The 16,598-nt window shown below is 35.3% G+C and overlaps 3 protein-coding genes across 3 annotated transcripts; all 3 read left to right on the top strand.

The window, feature by feature from the left end:
* Positions 1-7,490: 7,490 nt before the first annotated feature.
* On the top strand, positions 7,491-8,965 carry LOC126704766 (LRR receptor-like serine/threonine-protein kinase EFR). The gene is made up of 2 exons (XM_050403777.1): positions 7,491-8,040; positions 8,724-8,965. The coding sequence occupies exons 1-2, from the start codon at positions 7,491-7,493 to the stop codon at positions 8,963-8,965; spliced, it is 792 nt and encodes a 263-aa protein (XP_050259734.1).
* A 4,295-nt stretch (positions 8,966-13,260) lies between these two features.
* Positions 13,261-15,130, top strand: LOC126704765 (probable LRR receptor-like serine/threonine-protein kinase At3g47570). Its single transcript, XM_050403775.1, has 2 exons — positions 13,261-13,330; positions 13,854-15,130. The coding sequence occupies exons 1-2, from the start codon at positions 13,261-13,263 to the stop codon at positions 15,128-15,130; spliced, it is 1,347 nt and encodes a 448-aa protein (XP_050259732.1).
* Positions 15,131-15,155: 25 nt separating this feature from the next.
* On the top strand, positions 15,156-16,347 carry LOC126704764 (receptor kinase-like protein Xa21). The gene is made up of 2 exons (XM_050403774.1): positions 15,156-15,852; positions 16,256-16,347. Exons 1-2 carry the CDS (start codon positions 15,156-15,158, stop codon positions 16,345-16,347), a joined length of 789 nt encoding a protein of 262 aa, XP_050259731.1.
* Positions 16,348-16,598: the final 251 nt, after the last annotated feature.

The raw sequence follows: 16,598 nt of genomic DNA, 5'->3' as shown, positions 1-16,598 counted from the left end.
TTGATCAAAAATAAAAAGAAGCAACAATATGCACAGGTAGACGAGCAAACAACTATCAGCAAAAACAACAAACAAACAAACAAATATCGTCGCAAGGCATAGGAAGTATTAATGCATGGACATGTTGTAATGCTTATGCATGAGTACCTTTTTCACCCACACGTCACTTGCGTTTGGGGTGATTTCCCTATAGGATTGGGTACGGGAGTTAGGGTTTTCAAACCTTTGTGAGAAGCTTTCCAAGCAGTTAGTGAATGCACCAATCATCTTCATCACGTTCATCATTCCAGGATCACCATTTTGATCTCTAGATTGTTCACCTGCCCAATTTCTTCTATCATTTCTAAGTCCTCGTGACCTTTGAGGAGTTGCACTATTCTTTGCTCTCAACTTTTGGCAATTTGATAGAGTATGCCCTTGAAGTCCGCAATGATGACACACATAAGTTGCTCTAGGACCTCTTTGTGGTCGTGGACGTGACTTGGCACGAGATTCAGACTTGCCCACAGATTGATTACGGGGATTCAACAACCGTTGGTTCACCACATTCTTCTTCTCCTCCTTCTTGAGCTTCTCATCAGTAAGGTCAACTTCAACTGGATCTTTAGCCTTTACAAACTTCACTTCTTTAGTGACAGTTCCAGATGAGCTACTTCCTCCGGTATATCCCAATCCGGATTTGTCTGAAAAACTCTTTTGAGATGAAATAACATCATCTAGCTTCTTGGTGGTGACCCTCTCTATTTTAGCATTTGCTTGCACAACCTCTTACTCAAGAAATCTCACTTTTGTGTAAGCTTCTGACAGCTCACCATTCAGTGTCTCTATCTCACATTTGGCCTCCCTATATCAGATTAGGAGACTTTTATAGTCCTCCTCTGCCTTCTTCATTTTTCTCACAGCAGCCTTGGCCACCCTTGTGTACTCACCCGACTTCTCCAGGAGTGAGTTATAATTCTCTTGAAGATTGGCTGTGCTTTCATCTTCTTCAGCATCTGATTCTTCAACAATTCCCAGTGATTCTTCATCACTATGTTCTCCAAGGTCTCGTACAAGCAGATTCAACTCGTCTGAAGACTCAACATGAGCAATAGTCATAAAAGCTGAGTAGTTCCCCTCTCCATCACAGCTTTCTTCAGATTCTGAGTCGGATGAATCTGAGTCACTCAATGTTGTGGCATACACTTTGCCTTTTGATTTCAAATAATTCAGACATTCTTTCTTAAAGTGTCCATGTCCGTTACATTCGAAACAAGTGACACCTTGTGTAGGTTGGCATTCTTTTCCATCTTTCTTTTTGAATTCCCTTTTCTCCCTTCCAGAACTTTGGAATTTTCTTTTATCATCAAATTTGCCATTATTTTTGAATTTCAAGAACTTTCTAAAATTTTTAACAAGGTATGCAACATCTTTGTTAACCACATTTTCTCCCGATGAGTCTTGATCTTCCACCTTCTCATTAATGGTCTTAAGAGTAAGAGATTTACTCTTCCGTTGATTGGGCATCGACATCTCATAAGTCTGAAGAGAACCAACCAGCTCCTGGACTTTGATGTCATCAAGGTCCTTGCTCTCTTCAATCGCTGTCACTTTAGCATGAAAACTTTCCGGCAATGATCGAAGGATCTTCCTTACAATTTTAGAATCCTCTGTTTTCTCCCCCAAATTGAACTTGCTGACAACCACCTCATTTAGCTTCCCATAGAAAGAGTCAAAGGACTAATCCTCACTCATTTTGAGCTCCTCAAACCGAGTGGTCAGCATTTGCAACTTGGTGTCTTTCACTTTCTTCGTGCCTTCGTAGGTGGTTTCCAATATCTCCCATGCTTCTTTGGCAACGGTAATGTGAGAAATCCTGTGAAATTCATCTGGAGACACACCACAGAAAATAGCATTGAGTGTTTTACTATTAGCATTAGATGCAGCAAGTTCTGCCTTATCCCATGTGGATTTGGCTTCCTCAGGCCTGGTCCAACCTATCTCAACAGCATCCCAAACATATTCATCAATAGAACACAGAAAAGCTCTCATGCGAACCTTCCAAAAAGCATAATTACTACCATCAAAATATGGAGGTGCATTTAGGGATTGAGACCGATCCATCTCAAAAGGGAGTCAAGGATCACACAATGGTAATGAAACCACTAGAAGTGTACCCGCTCTGATACCAATTGAAGGTTCAAATATGTTGTAAGGTTGAATTTATTCAACCATCTAATTGGCTTTATTCCGTGCCAAATTTGCTTGTAATTCAGCATTTAGTAACCTTGTATTTAGGTGGGTTTGTTGTAAGGGTAGTGAGTGAGATAGAGTGAAGTTTGCTCAAGAGTGTGCAAGAAAACAAAGACTCGCGGCTGGGACTCGCGGGTGGACTCGCGGCTGCAAGCCGCCAGAAGCTACACACGTGCCAAGCATGCTGGAAGATGAACAGTCATGCTAGCTGGAGCACTACAGGACAAAACAGGACAACTGGCCATACGGTTAACTCGCGACTGGATCTCGCGACTTGGTCAAGCCGCGAGCCACCCCTGTTTTGTAAAACCTGACGTTTCACATTTCTCTCCCACTCTAGTATAAATACCCCTTTAACCCACGATTGAAAGAGAGCTTCCAGAGAGAATTTTGAGAGAGAAACCCTAAAGAAAAACCAGATTGCTTTACCCACAATCTATACCTTAGAGTCTCTTCAAATTCCCTTACTCTCTTCCTCTCCATTGTCAAATCCTTGAGAGGCATTATACCAAATCTGGTTCTCACCATCATCATCTCTGTGAGACAGTCGTTTGGAGTTCTGGGAAGCTGTTAGGAAGGAGCCAATCTTCATTGGTTGATGCTACGGTCTAGTAGCGGAATCCGGGAAGTTAGAAAAGAAAAAGGTTCGGCGCAACCTCGTTGGAGCAAGAAGCTTGGAGGGCTTAGGTGCACTGGGTAGATTAGGCTTGGAGGGTCTATTGCTGTCCTTGTATCCCAACTGTATTTTCTAGTGGATTGATTACCGCTTGGAGGGCGGCGGAGAGGTTTTTCGCCGAGGACTTCGGTTTCCTCTTCGATAACACATCGCGTGTTGTCTTTGTGTTTGCATCTTCCTTCCTCTCTATCTTTGCCTTTATTTTATCTGCTGTGATTTTATTTTGTTATGGCTTAGATAGTTGTTTAACCAATTTCATATTATAGCATGTGTTAAGTTTCCGCACACTAGTTGTTTGACATATTGCTTGAGTTGGTTAAGTTGTATTTTGGGGGTCTAAACGTTCAAAGGTGTTTTGTACACGTTTTTTGAACTTTCATATGTGTATAAACACCCTTGAACGTTTAGACCCCCAAATTACAACTTAACCAATTCAAGCATTATGTCAAATAACAAGTGTGCGGAAAATTAACATAAGCTATAATATGGAATTGGAAAAACTATCTAAGCCAAAATTAAAATCACAACCCACAGCAGATAATAAAAGGTAAAGATAAAAGGGAAGGAAGATGCAAACACAAAGACAACATGCGATGTGTTATCGAAGAGGAAACCGAAGCCCTCGGCGTAAAACCTCTCTGCCGCCCTCCAAGCGGTAAACAATCCACTAGAAAATATAGTTGGGATACATGGACAGCAATAGACCCTCCAAGCCTAATCTACCCAGTGCACCTAAGCCCTCCAAGCTTCTTGCTCCAACGAGGTTGCGCCGAACCTTTTTCTTTTCTAGCTTCCCGGATTCCGCTACTAGACCGTAGTATCAACCAATGTAGATTGGTTCCTTCCTAACTGCTTCCCAGAAATCCAAACAGCTTTCTCACAGTGATGAATATGGTGAGAACAAGGTTTGGTAATATGCCTCTCAAGGATTTGACAATGGAGAGGAAGAGAGTTGAGGAATTTGAAGAGACTCTAATGTATAGATTGTGGGTGAATCAATCTTGTTTTTCTTTAGGGTTTCTCTCTCAAAATTCTCTCTGGAAGCTCTCTTACATTTGTGGGTAAAAGGGGTATTTATACTGGAGTGAGAGAGGAATGTGAAACGTCAGGTTTTACAAAACAGGGGTGGCTCGCGGCTTGACCTCGCGACTTGACTAAGTCGCGAGATCCAGTCGCGAGATAACCGTATGGCCAGTTGTTCTGTAGTGCTCCAGCTAGCATGACTGTTCACCTTCCGGCATGCTTGGCACGTGTGCTGCGTCTGGCGGCTTGCAGCCGCGAGTCACCCGCGAGGCCAAGTCACGAGTCTCTGTTTTCTTGCACACTCTTGAGCAAACTTGACTCTATCTCACTCACTACCCTTACAACAAACCCACCTAAATATAGGGTTACTAAATGCTGAAATACAAGCAAATTTGGCACGGAATAAAACCAATTAGATGGTTGAATAAATTCAACCTTACATATATATTTTGAATTTTGAAAACCTGAATTCAATTAAATAAAAGTATAAATTACTAAATTGTATTGTCTTCATTTCATTTATAAGTTTTTCATATGCCAAATGAAGAGAGAGAAAAGAGAGTTTATGTCTTAGTGTATGGTTTAATGGAACAATAAATATTCAAGTTAACATTTTGTATCAAATGCTACCATATCATTTGTATCAAAATTCAATAAATAAGAGACATGTGTACAAAAATAACAACTCACTAACAAATGTATTTCATTTATTAGTGGGATAGTTATTTTTTCCATGTCTTTCATTTTGAATTTTTATAAGACTAACGCGGAATCATTAATTAGTTCTATGAATTAATCTTGGAGAAGTGATGAGATCGTTAGGAATAAAATGCCACTAGAATCATCCAAACGTACTTTTCCATGAATAATGTTAGTACCACAACAAAACCCACAACTTTGCCACAACTTATCCATGTGGCAAGTTGTGACAAAGTTGTGGGTTTTGTTGTGATACTAGCTAGCATTATTCTTTTTGCAAGCAATGAAATTTTTTTACATGTTTTGCAATGTAAAATTTTGTTGTAGGTTTTGTTGTAATACTTGTTGATTGTTGATTGGCACCAATTGATTGTTTAATTTTTCTAGCAAGCAATTGTTTCCAATTAGGCATTTTCAATTCCCACTTTATTTCACGTTCACATTTGAAATTCCCAATTCAGAGATACTTCGTTGCTGACTACATTACATATATCCTTCAACTTCAAGGACCTACACTAACATCTCTGGAATGTCCTCCACAACCACATTTAATGCCACAATAGTTGATCTCCTAGCCTTGATCAAACAAGCCCTGTCCTTTCTTCAAATTCCATCAACCAAGCTCACTACACTTGTTGTAATTTTGTACTTATAGCCAGGCCTCCTCTCCCCCTCTCTCTCTCTCTCTCTCTCTCTCTCTCGGCTAAGTATATATACTATATATATAGGCCTCCTCCATTCATTAGATTGTGATCCAATAATATATAATCAATTTCAACAAGTTTATAAAGAAAAATGAAGCGGGATGAAAAATTGGACTTATTATTACGCGCTGCTTAATGCTTCCATTAAAGTTAGGTAGAACATACGACTAGTCTTTATTTTGTTAAGGTGCAAGGTTTCGTGAACCGTATGGAACTAGCTTTATTGAACCAGAACTTTGCATGTAGAAGAAGTCAAGGCAAAAGCATGCAACTTTTCCTCTTGAATTGGAAATTCACATCGTTTTCCCAACATCTGGGGACTACAATTTATTTTAGATTGTTCAATTGATAGGAGAATACAATAAAGTTATATAAACACAAATAAGCTTTATCATATTCCTTCTTTTGACGGAGGAAACCCACACTGGACGTCTGATTAAAAGAAAAAGAAAAAGAAAAGCAGGACTTGCCAGAGACTCAGAGGTGGCTATCAAAACTGGAAAGTAATATATGGTTATGTTCCACCAAGGGATAAAAAAGCTTTTCAACTAAAATTCTATATATGTAAAAGCTTTGTCGTTGAAGCAGTACAATCATAACTTACTATATCATGGATTGCAATTAGTTGCACCCGATGCAATTCCTCTCAATGATTGAAACTGAGAGTTGAAAAAAATAACTATTTACAGTAGTTACGTTAGGATTGGGCTGAAAAACACAGCGCGTCTGCGTCTGGTGTTTTTTTTTTTTGCACGCGTTTGTAAGACTTACGGCTACTGTTCATGCACTGTTCATGAACAGTAGTAACAAAGTTTGACTTTTCTTGCTCTTTTCAGCAAATCAATACACTGTTCACGGACCCGCAAATTTCACTTTTCAGCAACTTTTTTTATTAAAAATGAGTCTCACGGTACTATTCATACATTTAAAAATTATTTTGCTACAGTATTTTTCAGTTTTCAATTTTAGTTTTGAGTTTTCAACCGTATCCAAATGGAAGTATTTGTTTGGATTGGGCGTTTGCGTTTACAAGTTTGCGTTTTTTTATTTATTTATTTTTTTTATGCGTTTTAGGGAGTAATGCGGTTACTGTTCATGCACTGTTCATGAACAGTAGCCACAAAGGTTGACTTTTCTATGGTGAATAGTGCACCCGTGCACTGTTCACAGACCCACAAATTCCACTTTTCAACAACTTTTTCATTAAAAATGAGTCCCATGGCACTATTCACACATTTAAAAATTATTTTGTTACAGTGTTTTCAGTTTCAGTTTTCAATTTCAGCAAAAATAAGCTAAATCCAAATCGACCCTAAAAATAAGTTAAGAAAAGTAAAAGGTGAAAGTTAAAGAAGTGAAAAAAAAAAAAAAAAAAAAAATTATGAGTGGGAAGGGAAGAATTGCATCATGATCTTAATCCATATATCATAATACCATTCATGAGAAGTCATAAAGACATCTTCACAATGTAAAATAATTAATGTATCTAGTAATAATTGAATAAAAATGTATCTTTACTACCATCTATAAAATTAAATATGTTGTCAAGTCATGATCATCTTTTCTTATAGATATGATAGAAATTTAACTTATAGGGTACATTTCATAATGATTGTTTTTTATTATCAAGACACGACACTAATCATCTTAATTATTTTGTGCGAAGGTGGATTCCAAATCCCAAATTGTTTGTTAAATAATAAGAAATTTTATTAATTGAGTTAACTGAAACCCACAAAATTATCATCATCAATCACTTATTCTCTAGTTTCATTTTTTCATAATTGATCCCACCAAACGGTTTATGATGACTGATCCTGATCTTTATTGAACTTTCTAACTTAACCACAAGAGAAAAAGAAAGGAGGGGAAATTGAATAGAAGAAACTGCTGTGGGCCACGAACTATGTTACTTATTAACATGCATCTCAAATTTTAAAATATGTTCCTTCAAACGAAAAAAATATATCAAAAAGTTTTGGTTTTCTTTTTCTTTCGAGATGTAGACTACAAAAAATTGAATGTTGATTTAGTCATCCTCTTCTTTTTCTTTGTAATTCAACAAAAGTTGATTTCTTCATGTATAAAAACATCATACAGCCATACTTATTTGATACAATAGTTAGCGTCACATATCAACCTACACATAGAAACTCATGGAGATTGCTGCGTTTCTCCTCTTTTTTGCAGTGTTGTTGGTACACTGTTTAAAGGCTAGCTCAGCTACGGCAGTAGAGACCAACATCACCACAGACCAATCAGCGCTTCTTGCCCTCAAACACCATATAGATGGCCCTTACAAAAGGTTGGCAAGCAATTGGTCTACCTCTACCTCTGTTTGCCATTGGATTGGGATCACTTGTGGTGAGAGATACCATAGAGTCATTGCCTTGAATCTTTCTCATATGGGTCTTTCAGGAACCATTGCTCCACAAGTGGGAAACCTAACATTCTCGTCTCATTTATCCTTCAGAAACAACAATTTTCATGGTTCTCTTCCAAACGAGTTGGCTGCTTTACGTCGGTTGGAAATTGTCAGCTTTGGATTGAACAACTTTTCGGGAGTGTTACCATCATGGCTTGGGTTTTTACCCAAACTTCAAGAGTTGTATGCTTATACAAACAGTTTTGAAGGTACCATTCCAGCATCTCTAGGCAACTTATCGTCACTGCAAATACTTCATCTCAGCGAAAACAAGCTTTCAGGTTGGATGCCCTCCACCATGTACAACTTTTTATCTTAAATTATTTTATTTTGGTATCCACATTTTGTCGATTTTCTTTTATCTCAAGAAGGTCTCTCATGTATAAAATATTTGGGAGCGTCACGACTTTAGTGCAAAAATATGAGTGTATACTTAATATATAATAGTGTATACGAAATAAACACCACCCAAAATATTTTGTCATTTGTGGGTTCCAGTTAGCTCAACTGGTAAAGTCTCTGATGGTTGTATAAGAGATCTGGGGTTCAATCCCCGCCTACACCAAAAACTGATTAGTGTCTTGGTCTGATAATAAAGAGCTATTATCAGGAGCGGACGTCATAGGTTAAAACTCTCTCAAAAAAAAAAAAAATTATTTTGTCATTTCTTATCTCAAGAAGGCATATCAATCATTAAAATATTTTATCTTTTTCATAAAATAAAATAAAAAAAAATTATCTTTTCACAGCGTGTAAATGTTACACTCTTTTTTTTTTTTTTTTTTTTGATAATTACATGAAATATTCATTTAACTGAAAACAGAGGTACAACTGAGAGAGCATACAACAATTGGGAGGAAAAACAACAACAACTACACCCCACTCTCCCCAATGAACCCGAGAGCCCAACACTTAACTTGTGTTTGCATATTAAAGTTTTGAGTTTTCTTTCCTTGGGCTCTAGCAACCTCTTTTAAAAGCCCTCTCTGTGGGCATAAAGGGGAATTGGTGGGCTCATTGAAAGGAGAGGGATTATTTGTGGGAAACAAGCTGGGTGAAAATTGGGACTCAGATGCCAACAATGGAGAGCCTAAAATCGGGGCCTTGACCATTACATTTTTACCCTTCACAGAAGATCCTTGGGAATCACGGGAGTGCATAGTTGAGGAGGGCGTTGGGCTCAAGGTGTTGTTGGAGCTTGTGTGATTTGACAGAGCTATTGAGTGCGCATGCTCCGGACCCAGCCACGCCTGACTAGCAACCATCGAATCTGAATGCCAGTGACTTCTTTCAATCTTTCCTCCTCCGACCCACCATAGCTAGCAACTCTATGATTCTCAAAAACCTCCATGAAACCATTGCTTTTTCTGGTCCAGCCCCCAAAATACTTGAGACAATCGGTCTCACCAAGACCCAGAACACCACAAATAAAACAAAGGAGAAGAAGCCGCTCCATTTGAAACCTAGACCTAAACCTATCCTGGAAAGCCATTATTCCCATATCTACAAACGTTTGATCGGAACCCATCATCCAAGCAGTTCTATGAGAGAATTTGAAGGCTCGCGTGCACACCACGTGAAGTCCGATCGCGTGGTTGAGATGGAGAAAACTTCAAACACTTCTGCAAAGAGTTGTAGATGCTTAAAACCCCCAGTGAAAGAGGGAGAGAAGACTTGTACTAGGCAAGAGGGAAAAAGCTCCTACTGAGGGAGAGAGAGAAACTTTCTCTCTCCTACAAGCTGTAGGAGAGAGAAGTTTAGTTTGTTCTGTATGGTGTGTTTTCAGTGTTTGGGTTAATCTCAATGTGAATGCTCTTCGTTTATGAGACTAATTATAAATGTTACACTCTTGTGAGATTCATAGTGAAAAAGATAAATGTATATTTAATAGAGTGGTTTTTGCTCCCATTCTCATATAGACATATATGATATACCCTATATCTTGCATAATCCAATCACGTGTGCACTACATAGTTCGTAGCCCTCCTCTGACTCAAAAAAGAGAAAAGCAGAGGGCCGAAGCACATCTATCTAATTTTGAGTTGACTAGCCTCCCAAATATATATATATATATATATATATATATATAAAAGCTATTGCAAAAAAGTCATTTGAGCTAAAAATTAGTGTTTGTAAAAAAATTAGGAGAAGTTGTTGTTGCGAAACAGAATTTTGAGTTTTAAAAACGCTTTTTTAGGCCTCCAAAATGCTTAACCAAATAAGTCCAATATATCAACAAACTCTCTATCATTCTTTAGTTCTTTAAGCATAAGCTTTTTGCTGGCCTTATCGCCTAAAAACACCCAACCAAACAAACCCAATATATCAACAAACTCCCTATACTTCTTTAGTTCTTTGAGCGTTAGCTTTTTGCTGGCCTTATCCTCATAAAATGGAGAGTACTTATTATTATTAAAGAGTTCCTCGTGATGAGGATATAGTTTTTTGGCTAAAAGTAATGTAAAATTCATTCTCTAAGTTTGATTGAAATTTATTTCAATCATCTGACATTATTTTCATTCAATTATGTCCTCTAAGTTTCAAATTTGTTCAATTTAGACATTTTGTCCAATTTTGTTAAAACATTGCCCTTAAAAAAATTATTTTTACATGAAAAAAATCTATAAAATATTTTTATAGATTTTTTCATATAAGATTTTTTTTTTTCAAAAAATATCTTTTTATTAGTTAATTGCATACTTAACATCAATTTTTTATTTTTTTTTAAATGAAATTGGACAAAATTTATGAATTGAATAGCTTTAAAACTTAGAGAATTCAATTGAACAAAAGTAAAGTTAAAAGACTGAAATAAATTTTAGTCAAATTTAGAGAATGCACTTTGTATTTTAGCCTAGTATTTTTGACAATATATTTCGAGTAATTATACTATACTTTAGAGGTACAATAATGATGTATTCCTTTTTCTCACATAATGATGTAAGCTATATTTTTTTCTTCATGCTTGGTTTCAATTTATTTTCAAGCCTAATAGTATTAGAGTTAGTATAATTAATATTATACTTAAATTAATTCATAATTTAAGTTGAATATATATATATATATAAGTTAAAAGATTAATCTAAATATAAGACATTCAAAAAAATCATTTGAATAATTAAAAATAAAATTAAAAAATAAGTTAACTTAAAGTATTAAGAATAAGATAATCTACTCAAAAATTTTAAAATATTATATGTATGCCTTGGGTTTTTAATACATTGTATGTCGATTTTATTTTGAATTAACTTAAAAGTGTCGAAATATATATATATATATATATATATATATTATATCTTATACATATGTAGCATTGTATAAGAGATTTTATTTTTAAAAAACAACAACATATAAAATTAACGAAGGAGGTAATTAGAAGATATTGTTATAATATACCATGTCAAGTAAATTTTTTTTCTTGACTACATTAGGTGGTCAGAGTTAAAATTTATTTGAAAATTTTGAGTTTGGAATATTAGGTCTAGGCCTAGAGCTAGCCTTAAATAATAACGTTATAAGTTTATTTTATCGTATTTGTTATCCAAGAAATGAAAATACACAACATGAGTACAAGTCATTTGAATGATCAAAGTTCAAAGAAAATTTACTCCAATGTGACATAACTACAAATCAATGATCCATTGGTTAATTTGGCTTCTCCTCACATCCCAATGGTGATGTCCAGGACACAACCTAGGGTCCGTTTAGGAACAACTTATTTAGTTGAAATTGAAAACCTTTTATTAAAAAAAAAAAAAAAATTTGAAAACTAACTGAATAGTACCAAAAAGAAGGTAAAAACTAAAATGAGCAAAAACTTTCATCAGCCCCCAAACGGAGTCTTAATGTAAAAATGTAACATTAGTATGAATCATTTGAAAATTATAATTTATAAGTTTAAAGTTTCCCCAGATTTCAACATAAAACAGGTTTTTGGAAATTAATCTAATTTCCTGTCAACTCTATTATATTCTCTTCTATTCCCTCTCCTTTCCCTTTATCGAAACTGGTCAAAGAAAGTGCGGATAGATATGAGCTTTAAAATTGATTATTTTAGTTTCCAAATAAAAGCTCATATTCTATAACTAGTACTTAAGCCTACTAGCAGCTCTTCACCTGTATACAATTTGAAAATTTTGCAGGAGGAATTCCAAAAAGTTTGGGAAACTGTACTTCCCTCAAGATAATTCATTTGGATGATAACAACTTTACAGGTATGACGATAACCACTTCAATTTAAATACTACTTCCCTTTTGGCTCCAAGAATGTTTGAAATTTTGAAAACTTATGTCCATCAAGTGCAATTATTTAGTATATCATTTTCTTTTGCTAGAAATTATTTAGTGTTTATCGTATTGTGTATTATATGCTCTCTATTCACATAAAGTAAGTCCCATTTATCTATAGGTCATGTACTTTTATGTGATTTGTAGTATACTGGGTATATGGAACAATTTCTCATCAAACCGAAGTGGCAAATATCGTGTTTACATGGTGCAATGCGTATAAAGACCACAACAATTAGAGAGGTACTTAGTGTATCCGGGGTACATATTACACGTATTACAATTCTTAGTGTCTTACAAAAAATTTGTTACAAACTAATATGTTTGTTTATGGTGATTCCTGTAGACAAACATACTAATGGAGATTCTGGAGAATCAATTTTGCATAATGAATGAAATAAAGTGCCTTTTTTTGTTGAGAAAAAATGGAATAAAGTGCCCAACAGGCCTAAACTGATTTGCATCATTCTATATTATAAGTTCGTACACAGATTACTAAGATAGAGCAAGTAGAATAAACTAAAAGCATGATCCTTAAAGAAAAGATATCAGGGGCAAGTTTTCCACCTTGGCTAAAAAAATGCATCTTCTTTCATTATGTACATAGAGTGATTTGAATGAACTCTATTGATTTTCTTATTTGATTATTATTATAAATATTATTATTAGCATATGTGTGTCTGCACGAAATTCACCAAATATGGTTTTTTTTTTTTTTTTTTTTTTTTTTTTTTCATGTCAAATGCACTTAAAATTATTTATTTTTTAATTCCATAGTTGGGATAGAGGAAATTTGAACCATTTATTTCTCCATTAGAAATACTAGGTTGTAACCTGTGCTAATACATGGGAATAGCGGTCGGTAAAAATCCCACAACCAGTATTTGATATTACACCACTAAAAAAAACCTAAGAAGTTGGAATGGAAAATAGCCTTAGATTCAGTAAGATTGGTGTATTCTCGAACCTCTCTTCCGGCCATCTTTATATTGATGACTTTTTGCTATGGAATTCTAACTCTCTATCTCCTTGTCTCTGCTCTGGATTTATGATTTCAACTCCTTGTAGCCTAGGATTTTTTTTTTTTTTTTTTTTTTTCATCCACCAAACAATCAAACCCACTAATCAAATTTAACCAAACTATATATAGAAAATTAAAATTAAAAACGAACCAAACATTTTTAGGGGTTAAACCTGTAATGCCACATCATACCATGGCTGAGTTGTGGTCTTGGTGGGTGAAGGCTGGTGTAACAGTGGGTGGTGGCCCTCATGGTGGTGGTGGCAATCAAATTTTTCTCTTCATAGATTTGAGTTTTTTGCTTTTAATTTGCTTTTTCCATCATTTGTGAGACATGAAAAGGAGTTTCACTGTTTAAAATGTTTTTTTTATTGGACTCTTCAATTTTTGCATTGTTGTAAATACAATGAATAGCTAGATGGATATTTATGGTATAGTCCCACATTTGACCCCAAAATTAAGAAAACTTTTGAGACACATGACACAAAATTAGACTTAAATTGTAGATTCTAATTAAATTTTTTCTAAGCTTTGGCTTTATATATATATATATATATATATATATATTAGACACACACATACTAGGAGTTGTCAACCAATTGAGTTATAAAGCTCTCTTGGCTCAATCACACTTGATTACTAGTAATTGTTATAGTGGACGCAACCTTTTACATAATAGTTTTAATCAATTTTTCTAAATACATAGGATGTATATTTCAAAGAGAAAATAAAATTTATGTTTTGTTGATAACGAGGTTTGAATTTGTTTTTGAGTTGTTGTTGCAGGTGAAGTACCACTCGAGATTGTCACTCTTCAAAATCTAACGGAACTAAGTTTAGCCAACAACAACTTAACTGGTCGCATCCCAAATGCACTCTTCAATAACTCAAAGCTTGAACTCATTTGTCTATGCATGAACCAGCTAGAAGGCCTACTTCCATCAAGCATAGGAAATTGGCTTCCAAATCTTAAGTTTGTTTACCTATGGGATAATGAACTAGATGGAATAATTCCCAGCTCTATCTCAAATGCTTCTAAGATCACAGAACTAGAGTTGGGTGCAAACAATTTCTTTGGCTCTATTCCTAATACTTTGGGAAATTTAAGGCATCTTGAGAAACTCAATTTAGTCAACAATATTTTGACCAGAGATTCTTTAAGTCTAGAATTGAGTTTTCTCACATCTTTGACAAACTGCAAAAATTTGACAACTATAATGCTAGCAGATAATCCCCTTAGTGGCACCCTTCCAAATTTCATTGGAAATTTCTCTACTTCTCTTGAAGAATTTGTAGCATTTAATTGCAACATTATTGGCACTATTCCTACAGGGATTGGTAATTTAAGCAACTTGATGACCCTAAACCTAGATGACAATAAATTGGTTGGACCAATTCCAACTACAATTCGAGGGATGAGAAAGCTCCAAGGTTTGAATCTTCACCACAATAGACTCAAAGGAATCATCCCAAATGATATTTGTCACTTGAGGAATTTGGTTGAATTACATTTAAATCAGAATGAGCTCTTGGGAGCAATACCACCATGTTGGGGAAGTCTTTCTAAACTTCAAAAGTTGTCCTTGGAATCCAACAAATTGACTTCCATTCCCTCATCCCTTTGGAGTATTGAAGACATACTGCAAATAAACTTGTCCTTCAATTCTTTAAGTGGCCATCTACCATCAGATGTTTTGAATTTGGAGCAGGTAGTAAATATAGACCTATCATGGAATCAACTATCAGGTGACATTCCTACTTTTGGAGGTTTGTGTCCTTTGGAAAACCTATTCTTAGCACATAACAAATTCCAAGGTCATATTCCTCAGTTATTTGATATGTTGATAAGCTTGGAAAGCTTGGATCTATCTAATAACAACTTATCAGGAGAAATTCCCAAGTCTCTAATGGAACTCAGATGCCTCAAATATTTCAATGTATCTTTCAATAGATTGCAAGGTGAAATTCCATCTGGGGGTGTTATTGATCAATTCTCAGGTCTATCATTCATGGGAAATCGAGCATTATGTGGTCCAACCCCGACTACAAGTTCCACCCTGTGAAACAGGAAATGTTGGACAATCAAAGATGGTCATTGTAGTTATTGTAAGGTATATTCTACCAACAATGATAGCAGCAATACTAGCATTGTTCCTCATATTTGTTTTGATGAGATGCCGAAAGAGGGATTCAAAACTAAAAGGTCAAGGAGATTTGTTACCTCTAGCTACATGGAGAAGAATAACATATCTAGAACTTGAACAAGCAACATATGGATTCAATGAAGGCAACTTAGTTGGAAAAGGGAGTTTTGGCTCGGTGTACAGAGGGAAACTTTCAGATGGGACTAGTGTTGCAGTAAAGGTTTTTAATTTGAATATAGAAGAAGGGTTTAAGAGTTTTGAAGCTGAATGTGGTGTAATGCGCAGTATTCGCCACCGTAATCTTGTGAAAATCATAAGTAGTTGTAGTAGCATTGATTTTAAAGCCTTGGTACTAGAGTACATGCCCAAGGGGAGCCTTAAGAAGTGGTTGTATTCTCATAACTACTTCTTGGATATGATAGAAAGATTGGGCATAATGGTAGATGTTGCATCATCATTGGAGTATCTTCATCATGGTTGTGCTTTACCTGTTGTCCATTGTGATTTGAAGCCCAACAATATCCTCCTAGACAACGATATGGTTGCACATGTGAGTGACTTTGGCATTTCAAAATTCTTAAGCAATGAAGACTCTACGATTCAAACCATGACACTAGCCACTATTGGTTACATGGCACCAAGTAATGTCTCTAGTTTACAATTCAATTTTATGTTTACAAACACACACAAAAAAATCAGAAAAATATTGAGAATTTTTCTTTTTTCCATTAAGTAAAGATATTGGATGCTTTCTCACAATAAATTTTAATCAACTTCTAGAGTACAGATCACAAGGGATCATTTCCACACGTGGCGACGTATATAGTTTTGGAATTTTATTGATGGAAACATTCACAAGGAAGAATCCCATAAATGATATGTTTGTTGGAGAAATGAGCCTAAAAGGTTGGATAAAACAATCACTACCACATTCAATAATTGAAGTTATAGATGCTAATTTGCTAAAGAGGGATGAAGAAAATTTCAATGCTAAGCTAAATTGTATGTTGTCCATTATGCAATTGGCTATGACTTGTTCAACAGAGACACCAAAAGAGAGGTCAAACATGAGAGATATCGTTACAACACTCAAAAATATCAAATTGAAGTTTCTAAAGGATGTTGGAGAAGATTAACAATAGAGAGTTTTATCTATATTTTGTAGGTTATATGACTATATCTCAAAAAAAAAAAAAAAAAAAAAAAAAAAAAAAAAAACCTACAAACCTCTAAAAACCTCAAAAGAAGCTTTAGTTTCTCCTAAAACTCAATACAAGGATTCATTCTCCTTCCATGACGAGTAATTACTGCACAATTCTCTACTGTCAATAGAATAATGCAATTGAATTTCATTCTTCCATGATGAGTAACTACTGCACAATTCTCT

The sequence above is a fragment of the Quercus robur genome, chromosome 11 (genome assembly GCF_932294415.1).
Source record: "Quercus robur chromosome 11, dhQueRobu3.1, whole genome shotgun sequence".
NCBI lineage: Eukaryota > Viridiplantae > Streptophyta > Magnoliopsida > Fagales > Fagaceae > Quercus > Quercus robur.
The sequence above is the reverse complement of the archived record's forward strand: the minus strand, read 5'-3'. Positions and strand labels throughout refer to the sequence as shown.

Excerpts from the sequence above, each read along its gene's own strand:
- LOC126704766 (XM_050403777.1), top strand. The coding sequence starts at position 7,491 with ATGGAGATTGCTGCGTTTCTCCTCTTTTTTGCAGTGTTGTTGGTACAC. Across the intron at positions 8,041-8,723 it reads CAGCGAAAACAAGCTTTCAG|CAACCTCTTTTAAAAGCCCT; the intron begins GTTGGATGCCCT and ends CTTGGGCTCTAG.
- LOC126704764 (XM_050403774.1), top strand. The coding sequence starts at position 15,156 with ATGGTCATTGTAGTTATTGTAAGGTATATTCTACCAACAATGATAGCA. Across the intron at positions 15,853-16,255 it reads TATTGGTTACATGGCACCAA|AGACACCAAAAGAGAGGTCA; the intron begins GTAATGTCTCTA and ends CTTGTTCAACAG.
- LOC126704765 (XM_050403775.1), top strand. The coding sequence starts at position 13,261 with ATGGCTGAGTTGTGGTCTTGGTGGGTGAAGGCTGGTGTAACAGTGGGT. Across the intron at positions 13,331-13,853 it reads TGGCCCTCATGGTGGTGGTG|GTGAAGTACCACTCGAGATT; the intron begins GCAATCAAATTT and ends TTGTTGTTGCAG.